The 24,471-nt window shown below is 44.0% G+C and overlaps 1 protein-coding gene across 2 annotated transcripts in view; it reads right to left on the bottom strand.

Annotated features, from left to right (window-relative positions):
- slc49a3 (solute carrier family 49 member 3) overlaps positions 1 to 24,471 on the bottom strand; it is a 53,342-nt gene that overhangs the window by 12,655 nt on the left and 16,216 nt on the right. Inside the window, exons 2-6 of one of the 2 annotated variants that reach the window (XM_041197677.1) lie at positions 24,100 to 24,258; positions 20,338 to 20,557; positions 18,203 to 18,279; positions 17,959 to 18,096; positions 4,310 to 4,426 (exon numbers count right to left, since the gene is read on the bottom strand). In XM_041197677.1, the coding sequence (XP_041053611.1) occupies positions 4,310 to 4,426; positions 17,959 to 18,096; positions 18,203 to 18,279; positions 20,338 to 20,557; positions 24,100 to 24,258 (711 nt within the window). The remainder of the gene's footprint in view (positions 1 to 4,309; positions 4,427 to 17,958; positions 18,097 to 18,202; positions 18,280 to 20,337; positions 20,558 to 24,099; positions 24,259 to 24,471) is intronic. The other variant, XM_041197687.1, reaches the window with a different exon arrangement.

Raw genomic sequence — 24,471 nt, 5'->3', positions numbered from 1 at the left:
TAGTTCTGGAGAACAAGTCTTCAGTACTATTGCTGGAACGTTGTCAGGGCCCATAGCCTTTGCAATATCCAGTGCCTTCACTGTTTCTTGTGTATGCTGGGCCATGAGTTTACACTTTGTGGTGGAGTACAATTCTGCTGCTGATAGTCCACAGCACCTCATAAATACCCAATTTTGAGTTACTAGATCCGTGAATCTATCCTAGTTAGCACGATGGTAGTGCCACACAAATTAATGGAGGGTATCCTCAATGTGAAGATGGGACTTTGTCTCCACAACGACTGTGCAGTGGTCACTCTAACTGATACTATCTTGGACAGATGCATCTGCGGCAGGCAGGCTGCTGAGCACGAGGTTAAGGAGGTTTTTCTCTGTTGTTGGTTCCCTCACCATCTGCTGCAGACCCAGTCTAGCAGCCGTGTCATTTAGGGCTCAGCCAGTAGTGGTGCTACTGAGCCATTGAAGTCCTCGCCCAGAGTACATTCTGCGCCTTGTCTCTCTCCAAGTGGTGCTCAATATGGAGGAGCACTAATTCATCAGCTGAGGGAGGGGTCAGGGGGTGGTAAGTGGTAATCAGCAGGAGGTTCCCTTGCCCATGTTTGACCTGATGCCATGAGACTTCATGGAGTCCACGTTTAATGTTGAGAGCTCTCAGGGCAACACCCTCCCGACCGTATGCTGCTGTGCCACCACATTTGGTTGGTCTGTTCTGTCGGTGGTACAAGACATACCCAGGCATGGTGATGGTGGTGTCTAGGATGTTATCTGTAAGATATGATGCTGTGAGGATGACTATGTCAAGCTGTTGCTTGACCAGTCTGAGAGACAGCTTTCCCAATTTTGGCACTAGCCCCCAGATGTTAGCAAGGAGGAGTTTACAGGGTTGATAGGGCTGGGTTTGCCATTGTCGTTTCCAGTGCCTAGGTTGATGCCAGCTGATCAGTCAGGTTTTATTCCTTTTTGTAAACTTGTAGCAGTTTTGATACAACTGAATGGCTTGCATTTCGTTTCAGAGGGTAATTAAGAGTCAACCATGTAGGCCAGGCCAGGAGGACAGATTTCCTAAAGGGCATTAGTGAACCAGATAAACTGAGATTAGCTTTTAATTCCTGATTTATTAATTGAATTTAAATTCCACCAGCTGCCACGGTGGGATTTGAACCAGTGTCCCCAGAGTACTAACCTGGGCCTTTGGATTACTAGTCCAGTGACATTACCACCACGCCACAACATTGCCCTAATTTATACCAACACTCCGAGTGTGCAAGAAATCAGTCTCAGGCTCCACACCTGATTAATGGACAAAAGTGACATTCAACAGGAGAATTTTTTCAAACTCATACTCCATTCCCAAAATGGTGCTGGGCACCCAGGTAGACACTCAAAACTGTGCTAGGTGCCCGCACAGACACCCCTGAAACTCCTTGTCTGAACCTTTTATATTTCGCTTGGTTCTGAATTGTATTATCTACCTGACATCTGTCAGACACACCCTTTTTGTGTTTTATCTTTCATTACTGTCGATCATCCAGGGGGCTCTAGATTTGTTTGTGAGATTGCCAAACTATCTCCTTTTTAAAGGCAGCCCATTATTCCATTACGGTTTTGCCTGCCAATTTTTGACTGAGATTTATCTGGGCCACTCACCCTCATTTATCCATTCTCACCTTGAAGTTGACCCTCCTCCAATTAATTCTTATTGTGGATTGCTCCTTGTCCTTCTGCATTGTCTCTTAGCACTTAAATTAGCTATGATCATTGTCCTCTAAATCCAACAGATCTACCTCATTCCTCAATGTTATACTCCAGATAGCCAGTCAATGAAGTAAGAAACCAGAGCCAATCTTCACTTGGTATAGATTTATTCTGTTATGATCTCAGTAAGAACAGTAACGTTCCTATTTTTTTGTTTGGAAATCCAAAAGCCCAGGTACTATAAGAATGAAGCCACAAGATTCATGGTTTAAATCAAAAGAATTTTACCACACAAAAATCAAAGAATATGACTAGTCTACCTTAAATAGTCAGTTACCTTAAAGGTATTAAAAATACAATGAACATGTATGTTCAATCAAACTTCTCAACTCAACTTTCCTCCTTCACCCATTTGATTTACACTCCAATAACGCAAGTCAGATATTTATCAGAAATTGGAAGATTAACCACCGGTCTGAATATTGATTGAAAGATTCATACAAGTACTTCCAGCAAGGTTGTCCCTTCAAATTTCTTCCAACCATCCCAAGGTTGTGAAATCCCAGCTCAACACAGGCATTGCTAATGTTTTAAGCATAGCCACCTCAGATCAGAACTCCCCTGCTTCTCGGATTAACTCAGAGTCTTGTATCTAAAACTCTCTCTCCTCAGTTTGGTTATCACAAAAGTTCAACTCATGTTAGTGGAATCCTTCAGTTATCAAGGTTTCTACACTCTTTTAGCCAGCACACAGAATACCAACTGAGCTGTTTGAAAGAGACATTTCCTGCAGCAAGCTTGTTCGCAACTAACTAAACTCTTGCTTGAGGTCAGAGCCATGCCCGCAATTTACACTTCTTTACAATTAATTTCTTGTTCACACTTTTTCTAATGTTTATCTTCCAGACAACTTGATCACATGATCAGTTACTGGAAGCAAGTTGCTCTACCAGAAATCATCTCCTATAGAAATCTAGTTCTTAAAGGGATCATCGCCCCAACATATAGGTTTTCCCTCAAAAGCACATGGGCCATCACAATTCAGAGAGCATTGTGTAGATATATACCTCCCAGCTTGACTCTCTCCCTGTTAGTGTCTTGTTATCTGTGAAGTAGCCATTCAATCAATGCCCTCCACCTGTATATACTTAACCTCAACTGAAACAATTAACACTCAGAATCAAATCTAGCAATTGGCTTCATTGGACTGGGAACATGCTGATGTAGATAATTCTTCCAGAAATTCTTGCCCCTCCTGACCCTTTACAATATTACTGTCCCAGTCTAAATTAGGCTTCTTAAAGTCCCTCCATTATAACTATTCAATAATCCTTGCACCTCCCTGTAATTTCTTTGCAAATTTGTTCCTTTATATCTTTCCCACTATTTGGTAGCCTACAGAATACACCCAGAAATGTAATGGTATCTCTATTGCTTCTTAGCTCTAACTAAATAGATTCCATCCTGACCCCTCTGGGACATTCTCCCTCTCTAGCACTGTAAAGTTCTCAATCAATATTGCAAACTCTTTCTTTTGAACACCTTGTAAACAGGAATATTTAGTAACCAGTACTGCCATCCTCTGAGCCAAAATCCGAGGAATGCAGGTACCTCAGGCGATTATAGGACTAGAGGAAGACTGGTAAGGCCATGGAGGGATTGCAGACAAGAATGAGAATTTTAAAATTTAGGTATTGCCTAACAGGAGCCAATGTGTGTCAATGACCACAGGGATGATGAGCGAACAGGTCTTGGTGCTGGCATGGACATGGGCAGAAACTTGGATGAGCTCAAGTTCATGGATGATGGATAGTGGGAAGGCTAGCCAGGAATATGTTTGAATTGTCAAGTCTGGAAGTAACAAAGGTATGAGGGAGGGCTTCAGTGGACAATCTGAAGCAGGGTTGGAGTGGTGTGATATTACGGGGGTCAGAGTGATGATGCAGATGTGGCGGGAAGTTCATCTCAGGTCAAATATAAATAAGAGGTGGCAAACAGTCTAGTTCAGCCTCATATCTTCTGGAATAGGAATGGTGCCGGTAGCTACAGAACATACTTTGTTGCAGAAACCAAAGAAAATGGCTTCAGTCTTCACAATATTTAGTTGCAGGAACTTTCTGCTCATCCAGTGCTGAACATCAGACATGTAATCTGATCATTTAAAGGCAGTGGGGAGATCGAGAGATGATGGTGAGGTAGAGCATGGTGTATTCAGCGTAAATGTGGAAACATGTTTTCAGGTGATATAGCCAAGAAGCAGCATGTAGATGAAAAACAGAAAGGGGCCAAGGATAGAACCTTGAGGGACACCAGAGGTAAAAGTCCGGGAAATGTAATTATCTAAAAGGCTTCTAGTACATAAACATTAACATCCTTAAGTTTTACAAAAAGAGCCAAAAAATTGAGTTTTTTCTTGAAGGGCATCACCTTCATGATAAAGTAGCAGACTATTTGCTGCAAACAGACAGCACAATTACACAGTTTGTGCCAAAGTGTGCTCAATATCCCCCCCAAAAATAACCAGACTAATTTCCACACCCCAGACATAAGAGGCTGACATTTTGTTTCCATGAAAATGATGGTATTTTGAAGAAAGCGTAAAATATGGTCTTACATTTGAATATCCCCGGACACAAACAATCTGTTGCAAGAGTGCAGAGAAAGATGTAAAAACACCAACCCCTCCCCCAAAACAGATCATCAGGATCAGGTACGCCTTGTTCTTCAATAACTGCAATTTAAAAATCAAAACACAAGTTAGAACATGTCAACATGCTTACATCTTGAAACAGTATAGCATGTTTTAAATTAGCATAACACTCGCTGCTTGTTACAATCCCATAGAGACCAATAATTTAAGAAATTTGAACTTCCATTTAATATCTGAACAGATGACACAAGATTCATGTTTTAAGATGTTTACTGTAACAGACTAAAAGCATTATTGACGAAATACTTTCTTTAGACAACTTATATTTTAATCCACAGGACAGAACGTTTCCCCTTTACTCTAAGCACAACCGAAAAATCACTTTCATTAGGTAAATGTTACATTGCCCTGTCGGCAAACATTCAATTCTCCCAGGATTGATCCAAAATCATTCTCAGCTCCTGAGGGGTTACTTCCCATCTTTTCCTTTTCCAGCCTTGAAATTTTTAATTCCAGGACTATCTTCCACAATGCATGTTTTCCTAGAGACTTCGCCCTCTAGCGAAAGCTGGGAAATCTTCCAGCTTCATTTTAACTCCTCACAAATCTAGACTTCTTATTCGATGTCGAGTTCCCACCCGCATTCTCGTGTGGTGATCCACAACGTCTTGCTGCCTATAGCTACTGTCCCTCTCCTGGATCCTGACAGACTGTGTCTTTGAAACCCTTCCCCTGTCAAAGCACATTTCCATGGCAACATGAATCACATTAGCCTTGTATCGAGTAGAAATTCTGTTTGGCCATTCTTGAAACCCTAACTTTATCATCTTGGGAGTAAATGGACAATTTAAAGCAGAACCATTTACAACTTGCCACCCTCAGCACTTTTCTGGCACTGGAGACTCGGTCTATCCACTGTTAGCACACAGACTGCTGCTATTGTCTCCAAGCGTAAATACCTTGCACCTTCTTCCCAAAGGACAGGTCCCTGTGTACAAAATGCCAGTTAGATGTAATTCCACAATTGGACAGCATTTGGTGAACAATCCTGAGTGTGTTAATAGCTACACTAATGACCAATTTAAGGTAATCAGTCGCACTCGTAACATGAACCATTTCTGCTTGCTAGAAGCAACATACATTCACATATAGGGACATGCTCTCTGCAAATATAAGCAACACATTCAAGCATTGAGCCTTTTTTGAATTACCCAGGAGCCTATAGCCACGATTACATGCAGCCAAAGTTCAAGTTAAAAATGTGTTGGTTTGTGATCAACTGCAAATCAAATTTACAGTTCAGGGATGTCAGAAAAATAACAAATTTTGTTCAAGCTTTGGCTCATTTGCCTGGCAACAAGAATACAAAATACTTCTTCGTAAATTCAATATTTGTGGGGTTTTTTTGGGTCAGTGGTTACGGTTAACTGCAATACGCTTTTTTTTTAATCAAATTTGGAGGAGCGAGCAAAAATGAGAACAAAGACTCCCCTTAATTCCGCCAACAGTTTTATAGCTTTACTGGTGATAGCCAAGTACCAAGAACTATTAGCAAATCTGCTGCAAAACGCAAGCATCAAGCAGTAAGGCAGACAGTACAGCATTCAGATCAGAGGCCCCCTCATTAAATAAACCCCAGCAGAATTTAAGAACCTTATTTTCATGTTTGCTGTCACTATTATAACCAAATGTGGGGCAAAGGCAAGTGGCAGAAGTTGAAGAGCAAGTACCAACACAGCCATAGGAAAACAAGCCCTGGAGGAGACCATGTAGCCTCTCAAGCCTGTTCCACTATTCGGTGAGGTCTTGGCTGATCTATGACCTAACTTCATAAACCTGCCTTTGTCCCATATCCTTTAATATTTTTGGGATGTTGGCAATACTGCATTTATTGCCCATCCCCAATAGTCCTGGGCTATGGAGTGCATTTCTGGGTTACTTCTGCTAACATTGAGAATTAGTCACAATGTACTCCTGTCAAATGCAAGTTTGGCCAGTTAGATGGGCTGGGGCAGGTCTGTTCCCTGAAAGGAATTAATTTATAAGGGCCTAAGGAGAAGACATGCTGCTTATTTAGGAAATGTGTTATTTACCTTTTCACAGTTTAGAGACCGTACCTGAACTTACAGCATTGCTTAAACAGCTGCTCTTCACTAAAGAGCAGAGTAACGCAATGCCATTATTACAATAGTGTTATCGTCCAATAGGTTTACCTGTTGATGCAATCTGTGCCTATCTATTTCACCTGGCGAAACTTACTTGCATTTAAAGGTTTCATTTTGACTCATTTATGATAAATCTTCCAGGTCTCAGCATGTCTTTCAATAACTAGGATGTGGAAAGAAAGCTCATGATTTCTCCATTGAGGAGGAGTCCTGCTCATGAACTACAACTTTCTGGAGAGACATTAGTCCAATTTATCACCTGTTTGAGAGACATGTGTAAAAATGCTGAGAAGCAGCCTGTTTGATTGGAAGTCAAGTCCAAGAAAGTGAAGGTTTTTGTAAATCAGTCACATCAGCGCCAGTTCCATTCATCGTTGGTCCAAAAAGCAAATACTGGAGATGCTGGAAATTTGAACTAAAAACAGAAAATACTGGAAGTACTCAACAGATCAGTCAGCATTTGTGGTGAGAAACAGAGGTAACATTTTGGTTTGATGGCCCAAAGTTACTGATCTGAAACATTACTATTTCTCTCCACGGATGCTGCCTGACTTGCTGAGTACTTCCAGCATTTTGTTTCTATTCATCACTGTGATTATCTTTGAAGGAACGGTGATATATTTCCAAGTCAGGATGGTGAGTGACTTGGAAGGGAACTTCCTGGTGGTGGTGTTCCCATCTATCTGCTGCCCTCATCCTTCTAGATGGTGGTGGTTGTGGGTTTGGAAGGTACTGTCTAAGGAGCCTTGGTGAATTCCTGCAGTGCATCTTGTAGATGGTACACACTGCTGCTGTGCGTCGGTGGTGGAGGGAGTGAACGTTTGTGGATCGGGTGCCAATCAAACAGGCTGTTTAGTCCTGGATGGTGTCAAGCTTCTTGAGTGTTGTGGTAGCTGCACTCATCCAGGCAAGTGGGGAGTATTCCATCACACTCCTGACCTGTGCCATGTAGATGGTGGACAGGCTTTGGGGAGTCAGGAGGTGAGTTACTTGACACAGGACTCCTAGCCTCTGACGTGCTATTGTAGCCACAGTATTTATATGGCTAGTCCAGTTCAGTTTCTGGTCAATGGTAACCCCTAGGATGTTGATAGTGGGGGCTTCAGTGATGGTAATGCCATTAAACAACAAGGAGCGATGGTTAGATTCTCTCTTGTTGGAGATTGTCATTGCCTGGCACTTGCGTGGCGCAAATGTTACTTGCCACTTGTCAGTCCAAGCCTGGATATTGTCCAGGTCTTGCTGCATTTTTACATGAACTGCTTTGGTATCTGAGGAGTCAAAAATGGTGCTGAACATTGTGCAATAGTCAGCGAACATCCTCACTTCTGACCTTATGATGGAAGGAAGGTCATTGATGAAGCAGCTGAAGATGCTTGGGCCTAGGATACTGCCCTGAGAAACTCCTGCAGTGATGTCCTGGAGCTGAGGTGACTGACCTCCAACAACCACAACCATCTTCCTTTGTGCTAGGTATGACTCAAACCAGCAGAGAATTTTCCCCGAATCCCACTGACTCCAGTTTTGCTTGGGCTCCTTGATGCCACACTCAGTCAAATGCTGCCTTGATGTCAAAGGCAGTCACTCTCACCTCACCTCGGGAGTTCAGCTCTTATGTCCATGTTTGAACCAAGGCTTTAGTGCGGTCAGGAGCTGAGTGGCGCTGGCGGAACCCAAACTGGGCGCCAGTGAGCAGGTTATTACTGAGCAAGTGCTGCTTGATAGCACTGTTGATGACCCCTTCCATTACTTTACTGATGATTTGAGAGTAGACTGATGGGGCTGTAAGTGACTGGGTTGGATTTGTCCTGCTTTTTGTGTACAGGACATACCTGGGCAATTTTCCACATAGCCAGGTGGATGCCAGTGTTGTAGCTGTACTGGAACAGCTTGGCTAGTGGCACAGCAAGTTCTAGAGCACAATTCTTCAGTACTATTGCTGGAATATTGTCAGGGCCCAGAGCCTTTCCAGTATCCAGTGCCTTCAGCCGTTTCTTGATATCTCATGGAGTGAATTGAATTGGCTGAGACTGGTATCTGTGATACTGGAGACTTCTGGAGGAAGTCGTGATGGATCATCCACTCAGCACTTCTGGCTGAAGATTGTAGCAAATGCTTCAGCCTTATCTTTGTGATGTGCTGGGCTCCTCCAACGTTGAGGATGGGGATATTTGTGGAGCCTCCTCCTCCAATGAGTTGTTTAATTGTTCATGACTATTCACGACTGGATGTGCCAGGACTGCAGAGCTTAGATCTGATCTGTTGGTTGTGGAATTGCTTAACCCTGTCTATCACTTGCTGCTTATACTGTTTGGCACACAAGTAGCCCTGTGTTGAAAATGAAGTGGTGAACAGGAGGGAGGAATTGAAAAATATTTTCCCAGCATATATTACTTGGCGATGGTGATTATTTTCAGTTCCTCCCAACAGCGCCCCCCCCGCCCCAAAGTCGGATTGATATCTTAATGTGTCATCTTTCTGGCAACTCCTGTAACCAAGCTGGTACTGAACATGCCTTGCATTATCCTGGAATCAACTGGGGAGGTCGAGAGAGAGACCCTGACATTTTGACAGCCCAGAATCTCCATAAATTTTGCCCTGGCTTGCACCTTGGGGCATTTATACAGCAAGGGGGAGAACAATTGCGACTGATGAACCTAACATGACAGGCATAGAGAAAGGGTGCTGCAGACTGTTCTGAAAGTGGATGCGATCATCATGTTCTACTGGTCAGCCACCACCCACCTCAAGTCAGGCAGCCCGTGCTGACCCACCATGGAATCAGAATCACAGTGCAGAAGAGGCCCTTCGGCCCATCGAGTCTGCACCAACACGTGACAAACACCTGACCTACCTACCTAATCCCATTTACCAGCACTTGGCCCATAGCCTTGAATGTTATGACGTGCCAAGTGCTCATCCAGGTACTTTTTAAAGGATGTGAGGCAACCCGCCTCCACCACCCTCCCAGGCAGCACATTCCAGATCGTCACCACCCTCTGGGTAAAAAAGTTTTTCCTCACATCTCCCCTAAACCTCCTGCCCCTCACCTTGAACTTCTGCCCCCTTGTGACTGACCCTTCAACTAAGAGGAACAGCTGCTCCCTATCCACCCTGTCCATGACCCTCATAATCTTGTACACCTCGATTAGGTGGCCCCTCAGTCTTCTCTGCTCCAACGAAAACAACCCAAGTCTATCCAACCTCTCTTCATAACTTAAATGTTTCATCCCAGGCAACATCCTGGTGAATCTCCTCTGCACCCCCTCCAGTGCAATCACATCCTTCCTATAATGTAGCGACCAGAACTGCACACAGTACTCCAGCTGTGGCCTCACCAAGGTTCTATGCAACTCCAACATGACCTCCCTACTTTTGTAATCTATGCCTCGGTTAATAAAGGCAAGTGTCCCATATGCCTTTTTCACCACCCCACTAACATGCCCCTCCGCCTTCAGAGATCTATGGACACACAAGCCAAGGTCCCTTTGTTCCTCAGAACTTCCTTGAGCCATGCCGTTCATTGAATACTTCCTTGTCATATTACTCCTTCCAAAGTGCATCACCTCACACTTTTCAGGGTTAAATTCCATCTGCCACTTATCTGCCCATTTGACCATCCCGTCTATATCTTCCTGTAGCCCAAGACACTGTTAACCACCCGGCCAATCTTTGTGTCATCTGCAAATTTACTAATCCTACCCCCCACATAGTCATCTATGTCGTTTATATAAATGACAAATAAAAGGGGACCGAGCCCAGATCCCTGTGGTATGCCACTGGATACGGGCTTCCAGTCACTAAAGCATCCTTCTGTCATCACCTTCTGCCTCCTACAGCTGAGCCAATTTTGAATCCACCTTATCAAATTACCCTGTATCCCATGAGCATTTGCCTTCTTTATAAGTCTCCCATGTGGGACCTTGTCAAAGGCTTTGCTGAAATCCATATAAACTACATCAACTGCACTACCCTCATCTACACACCTGGTCATCTCCTCAAAACATTCAATCAAATTTGTTAGGCATGACCTCCCTCTGACAAAGCCATGCTGACTATCCCTGATCAAATCTTGCCTCTCCAAGTGGAGATAGATACTCTCCTTCAGAAATTTCTCCAATAATTTCTCTACCACTGACGTGAGACTCACTGGTCTGTAGTTCCCTGGCTTATCTTGACAACCCTTCTTAAATAGCGAAACCACATTAGCTGTTCTCCAGTCCTCTGGCACCTCCCCCATGACCAGAGATGATCAAATCTTGCCTCTCCAAGTGGAGATAGATACTCTCCTTCAGAAATTTCTCCAATAATTTCTCTACCACTGACGTGAGACTCACTGGTCTGTAGTTCCCTGGCTTATCTTGACAACCCTTCTTAAATAGCGAAACCACATTAGCTGTTCTCCAGTCCTCTGGCACCTCCCCCGTGACCAGAGATGATCAAATCTTGCCTCTCCAAGTGGAGATAGATACTCTCCTTCAGAAATTTCTCCAATAATTTCTCTACCACTGACGTGAGACTCACTGGTCTGTAGTTCCCTGGCTTATCTTGACAACCCTTCTTAAATAGCGAAACCACATTAGCTGTTCTCCAGTCCTCTGGCATCTCCCCCGTGACCAGAGAGGAATTAAAATTTTGGGTCAGAGCCCCTGCGATCTCCTCCCTTGCCATCTCCTCCCTTGCCTCCCTTAGCAGTCTGGGACACAAATCATCCGGACCTGGAGATTTGTCCACTTTTAAGCCTGCCAACACCTCCACTATCTCGTCACTCCCTATATCAATTTGCTTAAGAACCTCGCAGTCTCTCTCCCAGAGTTCGATACCTTCATCCTCATTCTCTTGGGTGAAGATGGACGTGAAGGATTCATTCAACACTCTAGCGATGTCCTCTGGTTCCACCCATAGATTGCCCCCTTGGTCCCTTATGGGCTGTACTCTTTCCCTGGTTATCCTCTTCCCATTGATATACTTATAAAATATCTTGGGATTTTCCCTACTTTTACCAGCCAGAGCTCTCTCATATCCCCTCTTTGCTCTCCTAATTGCTTTCTTAAGCTCCACCCTGCACTGTCTGTACTCCACTAATGCCTCTGCTGATTTGTTTCCCTTGTACCTGCTGAAAGCCTCTCTTTTCCTTCTCATTGTAACCTGAATATCTCTGGTCATCTATGGTTCTCTGGGCTTGTTACTCCTTCCTATCACCTAAGAGGGAACATGTTGAGCCTGTACCCTCCCCATTTCCTTTTTGAACCCCCCCCACTGTTCCTCTGTAGATTTCCCCACAAGTAACTGTTTCCAGTCTACCTTGGCCAGATCCTGCCTTATTTTACTAAAATCCACTCTCCCCCAATCCAAAATATTTTTTTGAAACTTGTTGATTTCTTTGTCCATAATAAACTTAAACTGTACCATGTTGTGGTCGCTATCACTAAAATGCTCCCCCACCACCACCTCAGCCACCTGTCCGGCTTCATTCCACAGAATTAGGTCCAGCAATGCACCGTCCCTTGTTGGACCCTCTACATATTGACCTAAAAAGTTCTCCTGTACACATTTCAAGAAATCCACTCCATCCAAGCCCTTAACACTGTCTATCCCAATTAATGTTGGGAAAGTTGAAATCACCTAATATAATTACCCTATTGTCATTGATTTTACACATCTCCACAAATTGTGCACATTTGCTCCTCAATTTCCCGCTATCTGGGATACTATAATAAACACCTAATAATGTGGCTGCCCCTATTTTATTCCTAAGCTCTACCCACAAAGCTTCATTCGATGCTTCCTCCAAGATATCATCTCTCCTTACTGCAGTAACGGACTCCTTAACTAATAATGCAATGCCTCCTCTTTTACCCCCTCCTCTGTCTCACCTGAAGATTCTATATCCCGGAATGTTGAGCTGCTAATCCTACCCTTCCCTCAACCATGTCTCAGTGATGGCTATTATATCACAATTCCACATGTCAATCCTCACCCTTAACTCATCCGTTTTACCTGTAATACTCCTGGCATTAAAGTAGAGGCCATCCAGCCTTGCCTTACTCCCTTGAAGCTTATTGTAGCGGTACTCCCTCTGACTTGATTGTTTTACTGTATTGTGTGTCCCTTTTCTGCTAATATTCTGTGTCCCCCTCCCCCTGCCAAATTAGTTTAAACTCCTCCCAAAAGCACTAGCAAACACGCCCTCAAGGATGTTTGTCCTGCTCTGGTTCAGATGTAGACCATCCAGCTTGTACAGGTCCCAGCTTCTCCAGAAACGGTCCCAATGATCCAGGAATCTGAAACCCTCCCTCCTGCAACTCTTAAGCCACTATTCATCTGCGCTATTCTCCTATTTCTGAGCTCGCTAGCACATGGCACTGGGAGTAATCCAGAGATTACAACCTGAGAGTTCTTGCTTTTTAGTCTACTGCCTAACTCCCTGAATTCTTGAAGCAAGGCCTCATCCCGCTTTCTACCTATGTCATAGGTACCAACATGGACCATGACCTCTGCCTTATCACCCTCCCCCTTCAGGATGCCCTGCAGCCGTTCAGTGACATCCCGGACCCTGGCACCAGGAAGGCAACATACCATCCTGGAGTCACGTTGACGGCCACAGTAGCGCCTATCTATTCCCCTGACTATAGAATCCCCTATTACTATTGCTCTTCCTCTCTTCCTCCCCTCCTGTACAGACAGGCTGCATGTGGTGCCAGAAGCTTGGCTCTGTCCGCACTCCCTGGAGGAACCAGTGCCCTCATCAGCCTCCAAAATGGAATACCGATTTGCAAGCGGGACTCCAGGGGACTCCTGAACTACCTGCCTGTTTCTCTTGGACAGCCTGGTGGTCACCCATTCCCTTCCTTTCTCATGTCCCTTCATCTGCGGTGTGACCACCTCTCTAAATGTGCTACCCACGATGCTCTCAGACTGACGGATGCTCCACAGTGTCCCCAGCCGCCATTCCAGCTCTGAAACCCCAGCTTCCAGGAGCTGCAGCTGGACACACTTCCTGCACACATGCTGGTCCTAAGCACTGGAAATGTACCTGGCTTCCCACATGGAGCACACCACAGCTTTGAGCGCTCTACTTCATCAGGTGCTTGGAGCTTCAGGTCTCTGTTCAACAAGTGGACAGAATCCATCACATACCGCAAACAAATTAAACAAACATAAGAAATAGGAACAGGAGTAGACTATTCATCCTCTTAACCTCCATTCAATAAGATCATGGTTGATTATCTTGTGTTTCGATTTCCACATTCCCATCTAACCCCAATAACCTTTGATTCCCTTGCCTAACAAGAATTTATCTACCTCTGCCTTAAAAATATTCAATGACCCCTACTCCCACCACCTTCTAAGACAGAGTTCCAAAGTCGCACAACCCTCTGAGAAAAATTCTCATCTCTGTCCTAAAAGGGCGACCCCTAATTTTAAAACATTGCCCCCTAGTTCTGGACTCACCCACAAGAGGAAACATCCTTTCTACATCCACCTTGTCAAGGCCGTTCAGGATCTTGTAAACTTCAATCAAATCACTCCTCACTCTTCTAAACTCCAGTGGAAACAAGCTCAGTCTGTCCAACCTTTCCTCATAAGACAACCCACTCATTCCAGGTACCAATCTAGCGAACCTCCTCTGAACCACCTCCAACACATTTACATCCTTCCTTAAATAAGGAGCCCAAAACTGCACACAGTATTCGAGGTGCAGTCTCACCGATGCCCTGTATAACTGCAGCATAACATCCTTACTTTTATGTTTAATCCCTCTCGGAATCAAGGATAGCATTCCATTAGCCTTATTAATTACTTGCTATACCTGCATACTAACTTATTGTGACTAATGTACTAGAACATCCAGATCCCTCTGCACCTCAGAATTATGCAGCCTTTCTCCATTTAATACTGTTTTGTTGTTCTTCCTGCCAAAGTGAACAACTTTGTATTTTCCCACATCAAACTCCATTTGCCAGATCTTTGCCAACTCACTCAATCTACCTCCTGTCTTCAAAACATCCTTTCCTACCTATCTTTGTGACATCTGCAAATTTAGCCACCATATCTTCACTCCCCTCATCTAAGTCATTAATGTAAATCGTAAAAAGTAGAGGCCCATGTGGGACTCCACCCAGCACATCCTGCCAATCAGTAAAAGACCCATTTATGCATACTCACTGCTTTCTGCCAGCCAATCTTCTATCCATGCTAATATGTTACTCCCTACACCATGCGCTTTTATTTTCCATAATAATCTTTGATGTGGCACCTTATCAAATGCCTTCTGGAAACAAAAAGCAAGAAGATACCAACTCGTCGATTGGCAGGCTGGAACGTCAGGACCACGCGCCTGGGACTGGCAGGCTGGAACGTCAGGACCACGCGCCTGGGACTGGCAGGCTGGAACGTCAGGACCACGCGCCTGGGACTGGCAGGCTGGAACGTCAGGACCACGCGCCTGGGACTGACAAGACAGCTGGTTGGTAACATGCACTAGACAGTTGCAATCAATATGAAATGTGATAAGCTGAACATCAACATAGCATCCCAAGAAGAGACCAGGCTTGTCAAGAGCGGATCACTGAAAGAAAAACATTACACGGTCATCTGGCAAGGTAGGAGTTCACAGGAAACGCGCGAGCAAAGTGTAGGCTTCGCCATAAGGAATTTGTTCCTCTTCAAGACAGAATTCCCCACAAATGGTTCAGAATGTGCTCTCTCTATTCACCTCTCATCTCAAATCCACTCAAAAACAGGGCCAGTCCCTCATGAGTATTTATGCTCTAACAATGTGGTCCACGAGAGGCAAAAGACCAGTTCTATGAGGAGCTTCACACTGCTATCAGCAGAATCTCAAGTCTGAACATCTTTGCTTACTGGGGAGTTTCAATGCAAGAGCAGGCATGGACCACACGGCATGATCCTCCTGCCTCAGGCACCATGGCCTGGGAAAGATAAACAAGAACAGACAGAGACTACTTGAGCTCTGCTGCTACCATGAGCTTTGTTTAATTAATACCTTCTTCCAGAACAAACCATGTCATCAGGTGTCCTGGAGACATCCAAGATCAGGGCATTGGCACCAGCTGGACCTGATCACCACCAGAGATTACTCCCTGAACAGAATTCTCAACACATGCAGTTACCACAGCGCTGACTGCGATAGAGATCACTCCCTGGTGCACACTGGGGTGATGAAGATTTCTCATTCAAAGCAGAAATGCTGCCCTTGAATCAACATCAGCCATACTGTCCACACAGATAAAAACCAACAGTTCCATAACTTGATTGAATAGGCACTATCTGGCATTCCCATACAGTGCAGAAGCAAAATGGAACATACTTTGAAACACCATCCACAATACTGCACCCTCAATATATAGGAAGAAAGAGTGTAAAAGTGCTGACTGGTTCGAGACTAATATTAATGATGGGGCTGGTCATTGAAACCAAGAGATCTGCTCTCCTTATTTACAAGAGAGATGCGAACAAGACAACTCCAAATGCACTAAGAGCCACATGAAGTAAAGCCCATCAGACTGCTAGGTGGTGCACCAATGACTACTGTTTAGCGCTCTGCCAGAATATCCAGATGTATTTAAGACAAGGAATGTCAGGAGCATGTATGAAGGGATCAAAAAGGCAATATGTTCATCAGCAAAGAAAACGGCTGCATTGAAAACAAAGGTGGGGAAGTCATCCCTGACTGCGATAAATAGAGAGATGGGTGGAACACTATCTCGAGTTGTATTCTAGGAGGCACTCTTTCACCAAGGGAACTCTAGACATTGCAGAAAGCCTGCCCATCATGGCAGAGCTGGAAAGTGAGTCCACAGTGGAAAACCTTAGCAAAGCTATTGACTTGCGTGCCATAGGCAAATCTTCAGATGCTGATGCTATACCACTTGAACTGATCAAGCACTCCTACAGCATCAGCACAAACTTTCCAGTCTCTCCTGGAGAGAGGAAGCTGTGCCTCAATGTGCAAGATGCAAAGACTGTGACCCTGTACAAGATCAAAGGCAACCGCAGCAATTGTAACAACTATAGAGGCATATCCCTGAACACCATGGGAAAAGTACTTACCTGCGTTGTCCTTGACAGACCCCTGATCTTGGCTGAACGAATCTACCCCAAATCCAAGTGTGGTCCCAGAACTGGAAGGTCTAGAATTGACATGATCTTCTCAGTCCAGCAGCTGCGAGAGAAATGTCATGGACAAAGGAGACCACTATATATTGCTTTCCTTGATCTCACCAAGGCATTTGGCCATGTGAGCAGAGGCAGCCTATTTAAGCTGCTGGAGAAAACTGGCTGACATTGAGCACTGAAGCTGCTCAATGTGATCTCCTCTTTCCATGAGGTGATGGATAAGGTCGAGCTATAATGGGACAACATTGGAGCCATTTGAAATCCACTGTGGGGTCAAACAGGGCAGTGTTCTGGGACTGACACCCTTTGGCATATTCTTTTTGATGTTGCAATTGGCCTTCGCTGATGGGCATGGACTGTGGAGACTGACTGTTTGGAGGGGCATTGGAAGAGGCAAGCAGAAACAAAAAGCTAAACTGGCCAACAACGGGCACAGAGAAAAGAGGCCAGTGAATTGTGCACCCTCTCAGCACAGTGTCTTCCTCTGAAACAAATACAGCAGAGCCTGTCAGGCCAGAGTGGAGCTCCTTAGCCACACCAGGCGATGCTTAAGAGTTGACCACCATGGCGCAAACCATCGTCTTGTGAGACAGAAGGCTGCCATCGTCGGAATACTTCCAAAATGATGTGATAAGTCACATTTTAACATTTGGAGCTGTTGATCATAAAGAGATGACACAAAAGGCAAAATGAAGCAGATGCTGCAAATCTGAAAACAGAAAACACTGGAAATACTCAGGACAGGCAGCATAATAAGAAAATATTCTGATGGAAGGTTATTGACCTGAAACATTAACTCTGTTTCACTCTCTGCAAGTGTTGCCTGACCTGCTGAATAGTTCCAGAAATTTCTGTTTAGAGAATAAAAAGCTGAATGAAATCACTTGATTCTTAGGCAACTTTAGTGTTCGAAACACCTGAAATATGCAATCAGTGCAGGGGTTTATACTGTCTCTAGTTGGCTGAGGGCTTATCCCGCAGTTTGAAAAGGATAAACACAAAAAAAGAAAAACAATAAAGACAACAGTGTGCAGAAAATCTCCATTCATGGGCGATATATAAATTGTGACAGGTGACAGGAGGAAAGCATGAATAGATAGAGCATGGAATACAAGAACGAGGAGCTCAAGTAGAAGATCTGCATCTACTTTAAAGAATTTCAAAACAAGTTCATCTTCATTTCAGTTTATTGCAATTTTGCACTTTGTTTCCTCTCACCTCATTTATTTATTCATTAAGTATTGTCAATTCTTAGCTTCAGCAGTCAGAAACATTCACTCCAAACTAGAGATAATAATTACTTACCATCTTCATTCCTGTGAAAAAGGGCTCTGAGGTAGAGTTGGCTGCACCAACAGATGGAGGTGTTGGAGGCACCTTATTACGAATCCCCACTGTCGTAAGAAGACATGCAATCACTGCAGGGACTGCATACACTACCATCTGAAAATGTAGCAAACAGACCAAATTCAGAATATAACTCCCTCTGGAATATGGCAGGTACATTTCAAATAATAATCTGTACGATCAAGATTTTGTATATGCTTACCAACACTGGCATTGAAGACGGCTCCTTCACCAACAGAGGGGAAAGTATGTTGGCAAACAAAATACCCAACGGATTGGCTAGATTGCCAGGGAGGAAACAAAACCCAATTATTATGTTTCCAATTACTTGTAAAACTGCAGTTGCTACATCAGAAATTAGTGGAAAAATGTTTGCTTGGGATTTTCCTATGCACTATTTTGAGCCATTAAACATATCAGTTAATCTCTCTATTAAAATAGCAGAGAAAGCAATGTAGTTCATACTTTATTCACAAATATAGTGCTGCTCATTGTTCAAAGAAAATTGTCCAACCATTCAATGCTCAAGCAGAGGGACACATCGCTTAATATCCTTGCCTGATATAGCCACAAGAGTACAGAGCACCACAGGAGTTACCAGAGATTTCCTGTAATGTCTAGAAGAATAAAGAGGGATGGGCCAATTGGGGACCAAAAAGACCATTTAGACTATTATATTAAGCTGGATATTTCCTGGCCAGTGTCTTAAGTTGCTCATTATACAAGAGACCTTCTTGAAGAGGGGAGTAGCTGTCAGTGCCACTATACAGAACTCCTCCTATCTCAGGTACTCTTGGCAGAGTACTCAAGTACTCTAACAAAAACAGAATTACCTGGAAAAACTCAGCAGGTCTGGCAGCATCGGCGGAGAAGAAAAGAGTTGACGTTTTGAGTCCTCATGACCCTTCGACAGAACTTGAGTTCGAGTCCAAGAAAGAGTTGAAATATAAGCTGGTTTAAGGTGTGTGTGTGGGGGGTGGAGAGAGAGAGAGAGGTGGAGTGGGGGTGTGGTTGTAGGGACAAACAAATGTCACCCCCACTCCACCTCTCTCTCTCTCTCTCTGCCCCCCACACACACACCTTAAACCAGCTTATATTTCAACTCTTTCTTGGACTCGAACTCAAGTTCTGTCGAAGGGTCATGAGGACTCGAAACGTCAACTTTTTTCTTCTCCGCCGATGCTGCCAGACCTGCTGAGTTTTTCCAGGTAATTCTGTTTTTGTTTTTGTTTTGGATTCCCAGCATCCGCAGTTTTTTTGTTTTTATATCTACTCAAGTACTCTAGCAGCTATGGTGTGTTTAGCTGCAAAGTAAAACTCCCTCGACTCCACCTCAAAACCTACTACAGTTCCAGCCTAGAAAAATCTCATCCTGCCAGTATATTTATTTCCCATTTCCCGCACCAACCAATCATATAAATCTATCAAAATTGCTAACTATTGTTGATTTCTTAGCTTTGTGCTTTAGGTCCATAACCAATAGGAACTAAATTTGAACTGACACAGACTTGAACTTATTTAGAACCCTCACAGTTAGCAGACAGAAGCTTCCACCAGTTAGCAAGGACTGCACTTGGACTTTAGTCTCAGAGGTGAATGGACAGTGTTGGATCCAAGCTGAACCTAGACCCCAGGAAAGAAAAATTAAAGCCAACATTCAGCTTAAGTATAAAACAAATGTCTTTTGAATGAGGGAAAAGAAACTCAAAACAAAATTTTAAGCTAATGGGTAGAAGTGAATATTGCATTTAATTGCTCCATAAAACTCAATAAACGAAACAGCGAGATAGGACAAGACGGATCATACAGCACTGACACTCAGTATGGAATGTTAGTGTGGCATCGCTGGTGTCGACTAATTAGTTCCACTCCCCGGTCTTGCTCCACAAACTTAAGTATATTCAGTTAATGATTTTGAAGATCTCTTAAATCTTCTCTTAACCTTCTCTGCTCCAAGGAAAGCAATCCCAGCTCCTCCAGTCTCTCCAGGAACCTGAAGTCCCTCATTCCTGGTACCATTCTAATAAAACTCCTCTGCAAGATTTTGAACTCCTTCCTCAAATGTGGTGCCAAGAATTGTTCACAATACTCCAGCTGAGGCCTAATCAGTGTTTTATAAAGTTTAGCATAACTTCCTTGCTCTTGTGCCCAATACCTCGATTTATACAGAGCCAAGCATTCCATATGCCTTTCACACTTTGGAAGAAAATGGATGGCTAGTCTGCGCTTTTCCCAGACGGTTGACTGATCTTATACATAGTCCATAGCAATCCAAATGAAAAGTCACTGATATTTTTTGAAAGATGAATCGTATTCATTCTAAGCCAAACAACTCACCCATTGATGAAATCATGTTTGCTGTTGCTCTCTGTTGTTCTGGAAACCAAATAGCAGCCAATTTTGTTGGAGAAAAGAGAACCAAAGGCTGCGCCAATGCACCAAGAGTCTGGCCCACCATCAGGAGAGGAAATTTCCAGCTTTCTTGAGGTATGAAGAAAGCAACACTTAAGAGTTGCACTGCACAACCAGCCAAGTTCAGCCATGAGCTCAGGATCAACTACAGTGCGGAAGATCAGAGGGATTATTGAGTTATTAGGTGGTGGTCAGTTAGTGTTTCCAAGTGTATATGCAGTGGAATACTTCTTTACAATTTTGGATGGGCCTGCCGATATCCTTTATGCTTTAAATCCACACATGTTCTGCTTGCTTCGAAAAAAAATAGCCAACTTTACAACCTATAATAATCCACAACAATCTTGAGTCGTTGAAAAACAAACTAGTTTATAATTAGGAAATTGCACGACATCACCGGTATTCAGGAATTATATTAAACTTTGTGAATTTATATACTTTGTTCATTTTAATTAGCACAAAGGTTTCACAAATAAATCTGATGTGTAAAGGCACAACCCTATTTGTAACAGATAGCTCATATTTGGAATTAGTATTTTGTTGGGAAAACATTCTTTGAAAATTAAGTGAGCGCCATCGTTAGGGGGATAGGTAGGTCGGCGAGCGGAGTGGGGGGGCGGGACCCGCTTGGTGACGCATAAAATGATGTAAGGTGATGTCAGGCGGAACTCAAGTCACCCCAAGTCATTTCAATTTTCAGGTCAATGGCAGCACAGCCGAATCAGCTGTCAATGGCCTATTGAGGCCATTTAAAAAGTAATTGAAATAATTAATGGACCTGCCCATTCAACCTTAAGGTTGGTGGGCAGGCTGGGAGTCCTGGCAGGCTTCAGAAAAAGCATCAAACCTCATCCACAGGCGGGATGAGGTTTCATGAGAGTTTAAAATAATTTAACAAATGTTTGATTAAAAGTGTTGGACATGTCCCAACTCATGAGACAGTGTCACATGACATGTCAGGGAAATTTTATTTTTGCCCCTTCACCAATTTTAAATTTGGTGCCAATCTCCCTGAGGCAGCACTTAGCCTCAGGGAGATGAATCGCTCTTTCGTGTGCATGTGTGAAAGAGCACACTCTCAGCTGAGGGAATCCCCCCACCCTGCCCACACAGGGAGCGCATAGTGCTTCCTGGTGGATGACACACTGGGCGGGCTTTAATTGGCCTGCCCATGTAAAATGGCGGGACACCCCCGATCGGGGGTGCCGATCGGAAGCGCACCCGCACGCGCCCGCTCCTGCACTTCCTCCCCCGACGGAGGGAAAATTCTTCAATTTGTTCCATTGGTTGCACCATTCAAGTCAGCAGACTGAATTCCAGTCCCACTCCAGGGATGCAGCGTATATCTAGATTGGCTTTTCAGTGCATCAGCAAGAGAATGCTGCATCATCACACATGCCAGCTTTAAGGGTCAGACTGTTCATGCAGATTCAGAAGATCCTGTGACCTAATTCAGAGAGATGGATGGATCCAGTAACCAACCTCAAATGCACCATATCACTGGCATTAATTCTCTCATATTCTTGGTTGCTTTACTACTTCAAATTTCAGGATTTTAAAAAATCCTCTTTCTTGTTCCTCAGGGTGGGTGTGAAATGTGAAATTCAGGCCCGAGTGTTTTAGTGGAGGCTGTGAGATGAAAAGTGTTTTATTCAGAGCTCAAAAGCACTGAAATTTAAAGGTGCAACCTGTTTTTTTATTCTTTCACGAGGTATGGGTATCACTGGCTGGGCCAGCATTTATTGCTCATCCCTAGTTGCCCACAAGGTGTTGGTGAGCTGCCTTCTTGAGCCGCTGCAGTCCATGTGGTGTAGGTACTCCCACAGTGCTGTTAGGGAGGGAGTTCCAGGATTTGGACCCAGCAACAGTGAAGGAATGGTGATATATTTCCCAGTCAGGGTGCGTGACTTGCAGGGGAACTTACAGGTGGTGGTGTTCCCATGCACTTGCTGCTCTTGTCCTTCTAGGTGGTAGGGATTGCGAGTTTTTAAGGTTCTGTCAAAGGAGCATTGGCAAGTTGCTGCAGTGCCTCTTCTAAATGGAACACACTGCTACCACTGTTGGTGGTGGAGTGAGTAAATATTTAAGGTGGTGAATGGCGTGCCAATCAAGCAGCAACTTTGTCCTGGATGGTGTGGAGCTTGAGTGTTGTTGCAGCTGCACTCCTCCAGGCAAGTGGGGAGTATTCCATCACACTCCTGACTTGTGCCTTGTAGATGGTGGACAGGCTTTGGGGAGTCAGGAGGTGAGTTATTCACTGCAGAATTCCCAGCCTCTGACCTGCTTTTGTAGCCATAGTATTTATATGGCTAGTCCAGTTCAGTTTCTGGTCAATGGTAAACCCCAGGATGTTGAGAGCAGGGATTCAGTGATGCCATTGAATGTCAAGGGCCGATGATTAGATCCTCTCTTGTTGGAGATGTTCATTGCCTGATACTTAAGTGACAAGTAACATTCATGCCACACATCAGCCCAAGCTTGAATATTGTCCAGGTCTTGCTGCTTATGGACACAGACTGCTTCGGTACCTGATGAATCGCAAATTCTTATGAATGGTGAACATTGTGCAATCATCAGCGAACGTCCCTAAATATGACCTTATAACGGAGGGATGGTCATTGATGAAGCAGCTCAAGGTAGTTGGGCTGAGGACACTTTCCCGAGGAACTCTTGCAGTAACGTCCTGGGACTGAGGTGATTGACCTCCAACAACCACAACCATCTTCTTTTGTGCCAGGTATGACACTAAACATTGCGGAGTTATTCCCCCCGATCCCCATTGACTCCAGTTTTGCTCGGTCTCCTTGATGCCAGGCGCGGTCAAATGTTGCCATGATGTCAAGGGCAATCACTATAAACTCACTTATTCAGTTCAGCTTTTTTGTCCACATTTGGACCAAGGCTGTAATGAGGTCAGGAGCTGAGTGGCCCTGGTGGAACCTGAACAGAGTCATTGCTGAGTAAGTGCCACTTGTTCACGCTGTCGACGATCCCTTCCATCGCTTTGCTGATGTCTGACAGTAGACTGATGGAGCACCAATTGGCTGGGTTGAATTTGCCCTGCTTTGTGTACACAGGACATACCTGGGCAATTTTCCATATCGCCAGTTATATGCCAGTGTTGTAGCTGTATTGGAACAGCTTGGTTAGGGGCACAGCTAGTTCTAGAGCACAATCTTCAGCACTATTGCCAGAATGTTGTTAGGCCCCATAGTCTTTGCAGGATCCAGTGCTTCAGCTGTTTATTGATATCACATGGAGTGAATTGAACTTAAAGACTGTCATCTGTGATGCTGGGGACCTCTGGAGGAGGCTGGGATGGATCATCCACTCGGCACTTCTGGCTGAAGATGATTGCAAGAGCTTCAGCTTTGTCTCATCCACTGATGTGCTGGGCTCCCACATCATTGAGGATGGGGATATTTGTGGAGCCTCCTCCTCCAGTTAGTTGCAGTCTCAGAAAAGCAACAAGTTTTATCACCATATATATCTCAATGTATGTAAATTGTAAACAAAACAACCCCAAAAGATTTAGCATGATAAACCCTGGGGAGGTCATGTAGGCCATAATTAATTAGGGTATTTGTCACCTATTTAAATGAAGAGAACAGTTACCAAAGTTGTTGCATTCTTGACTATGTCAAAAATGCATCAAGAAACCTGGAGATTATATAAAACTAAGCTTACTGAAGTTTTAAGTCCAAGCATGTCAAGTATCCATGTTGTTCCAAAGCCAAAGGGAACACCAACAACGAGGTAGATCATTGATAACCAGTTGACTTGATCCATGGAAATATGGAAATACTGGGCAGTCTGATCCGCAACTGGCGCAAAAGTCAACCAGCACTGAAATGAACAGAAATAGTTACATAAACTTCACCTCATGAAAAAGTGCAGAGTGAACATTATAGCATTACAACATATTGTCAGAGAACTACACTGCATTAAAATACAATTGCTGATTAGCCAGATTAGAAATTACCTATGAATCAGCAAACAGCAAAAAGCATCATATTGGCTCCAGACTGATTGAAGTTTCCTGTAGTTATAAATTACTGC

Source organism: Carcharodon carcharias, chromosome 1, assembly GCF_017639515.1.
Source record: "Carcharodon carcharias isolate sCarCar2 chromosome 1, sCarCar2.pri, whole genome shotgun sequence".
NCBI lineage: Eukaryota > Metazoa > Chordata > Chondrichthyes > Lamniformes > Lamnidae > Carcharodon > Carcharodon carcharias.
This window is presented reverse-complemented; position numbering and strand designations above follow the sequence as displayed.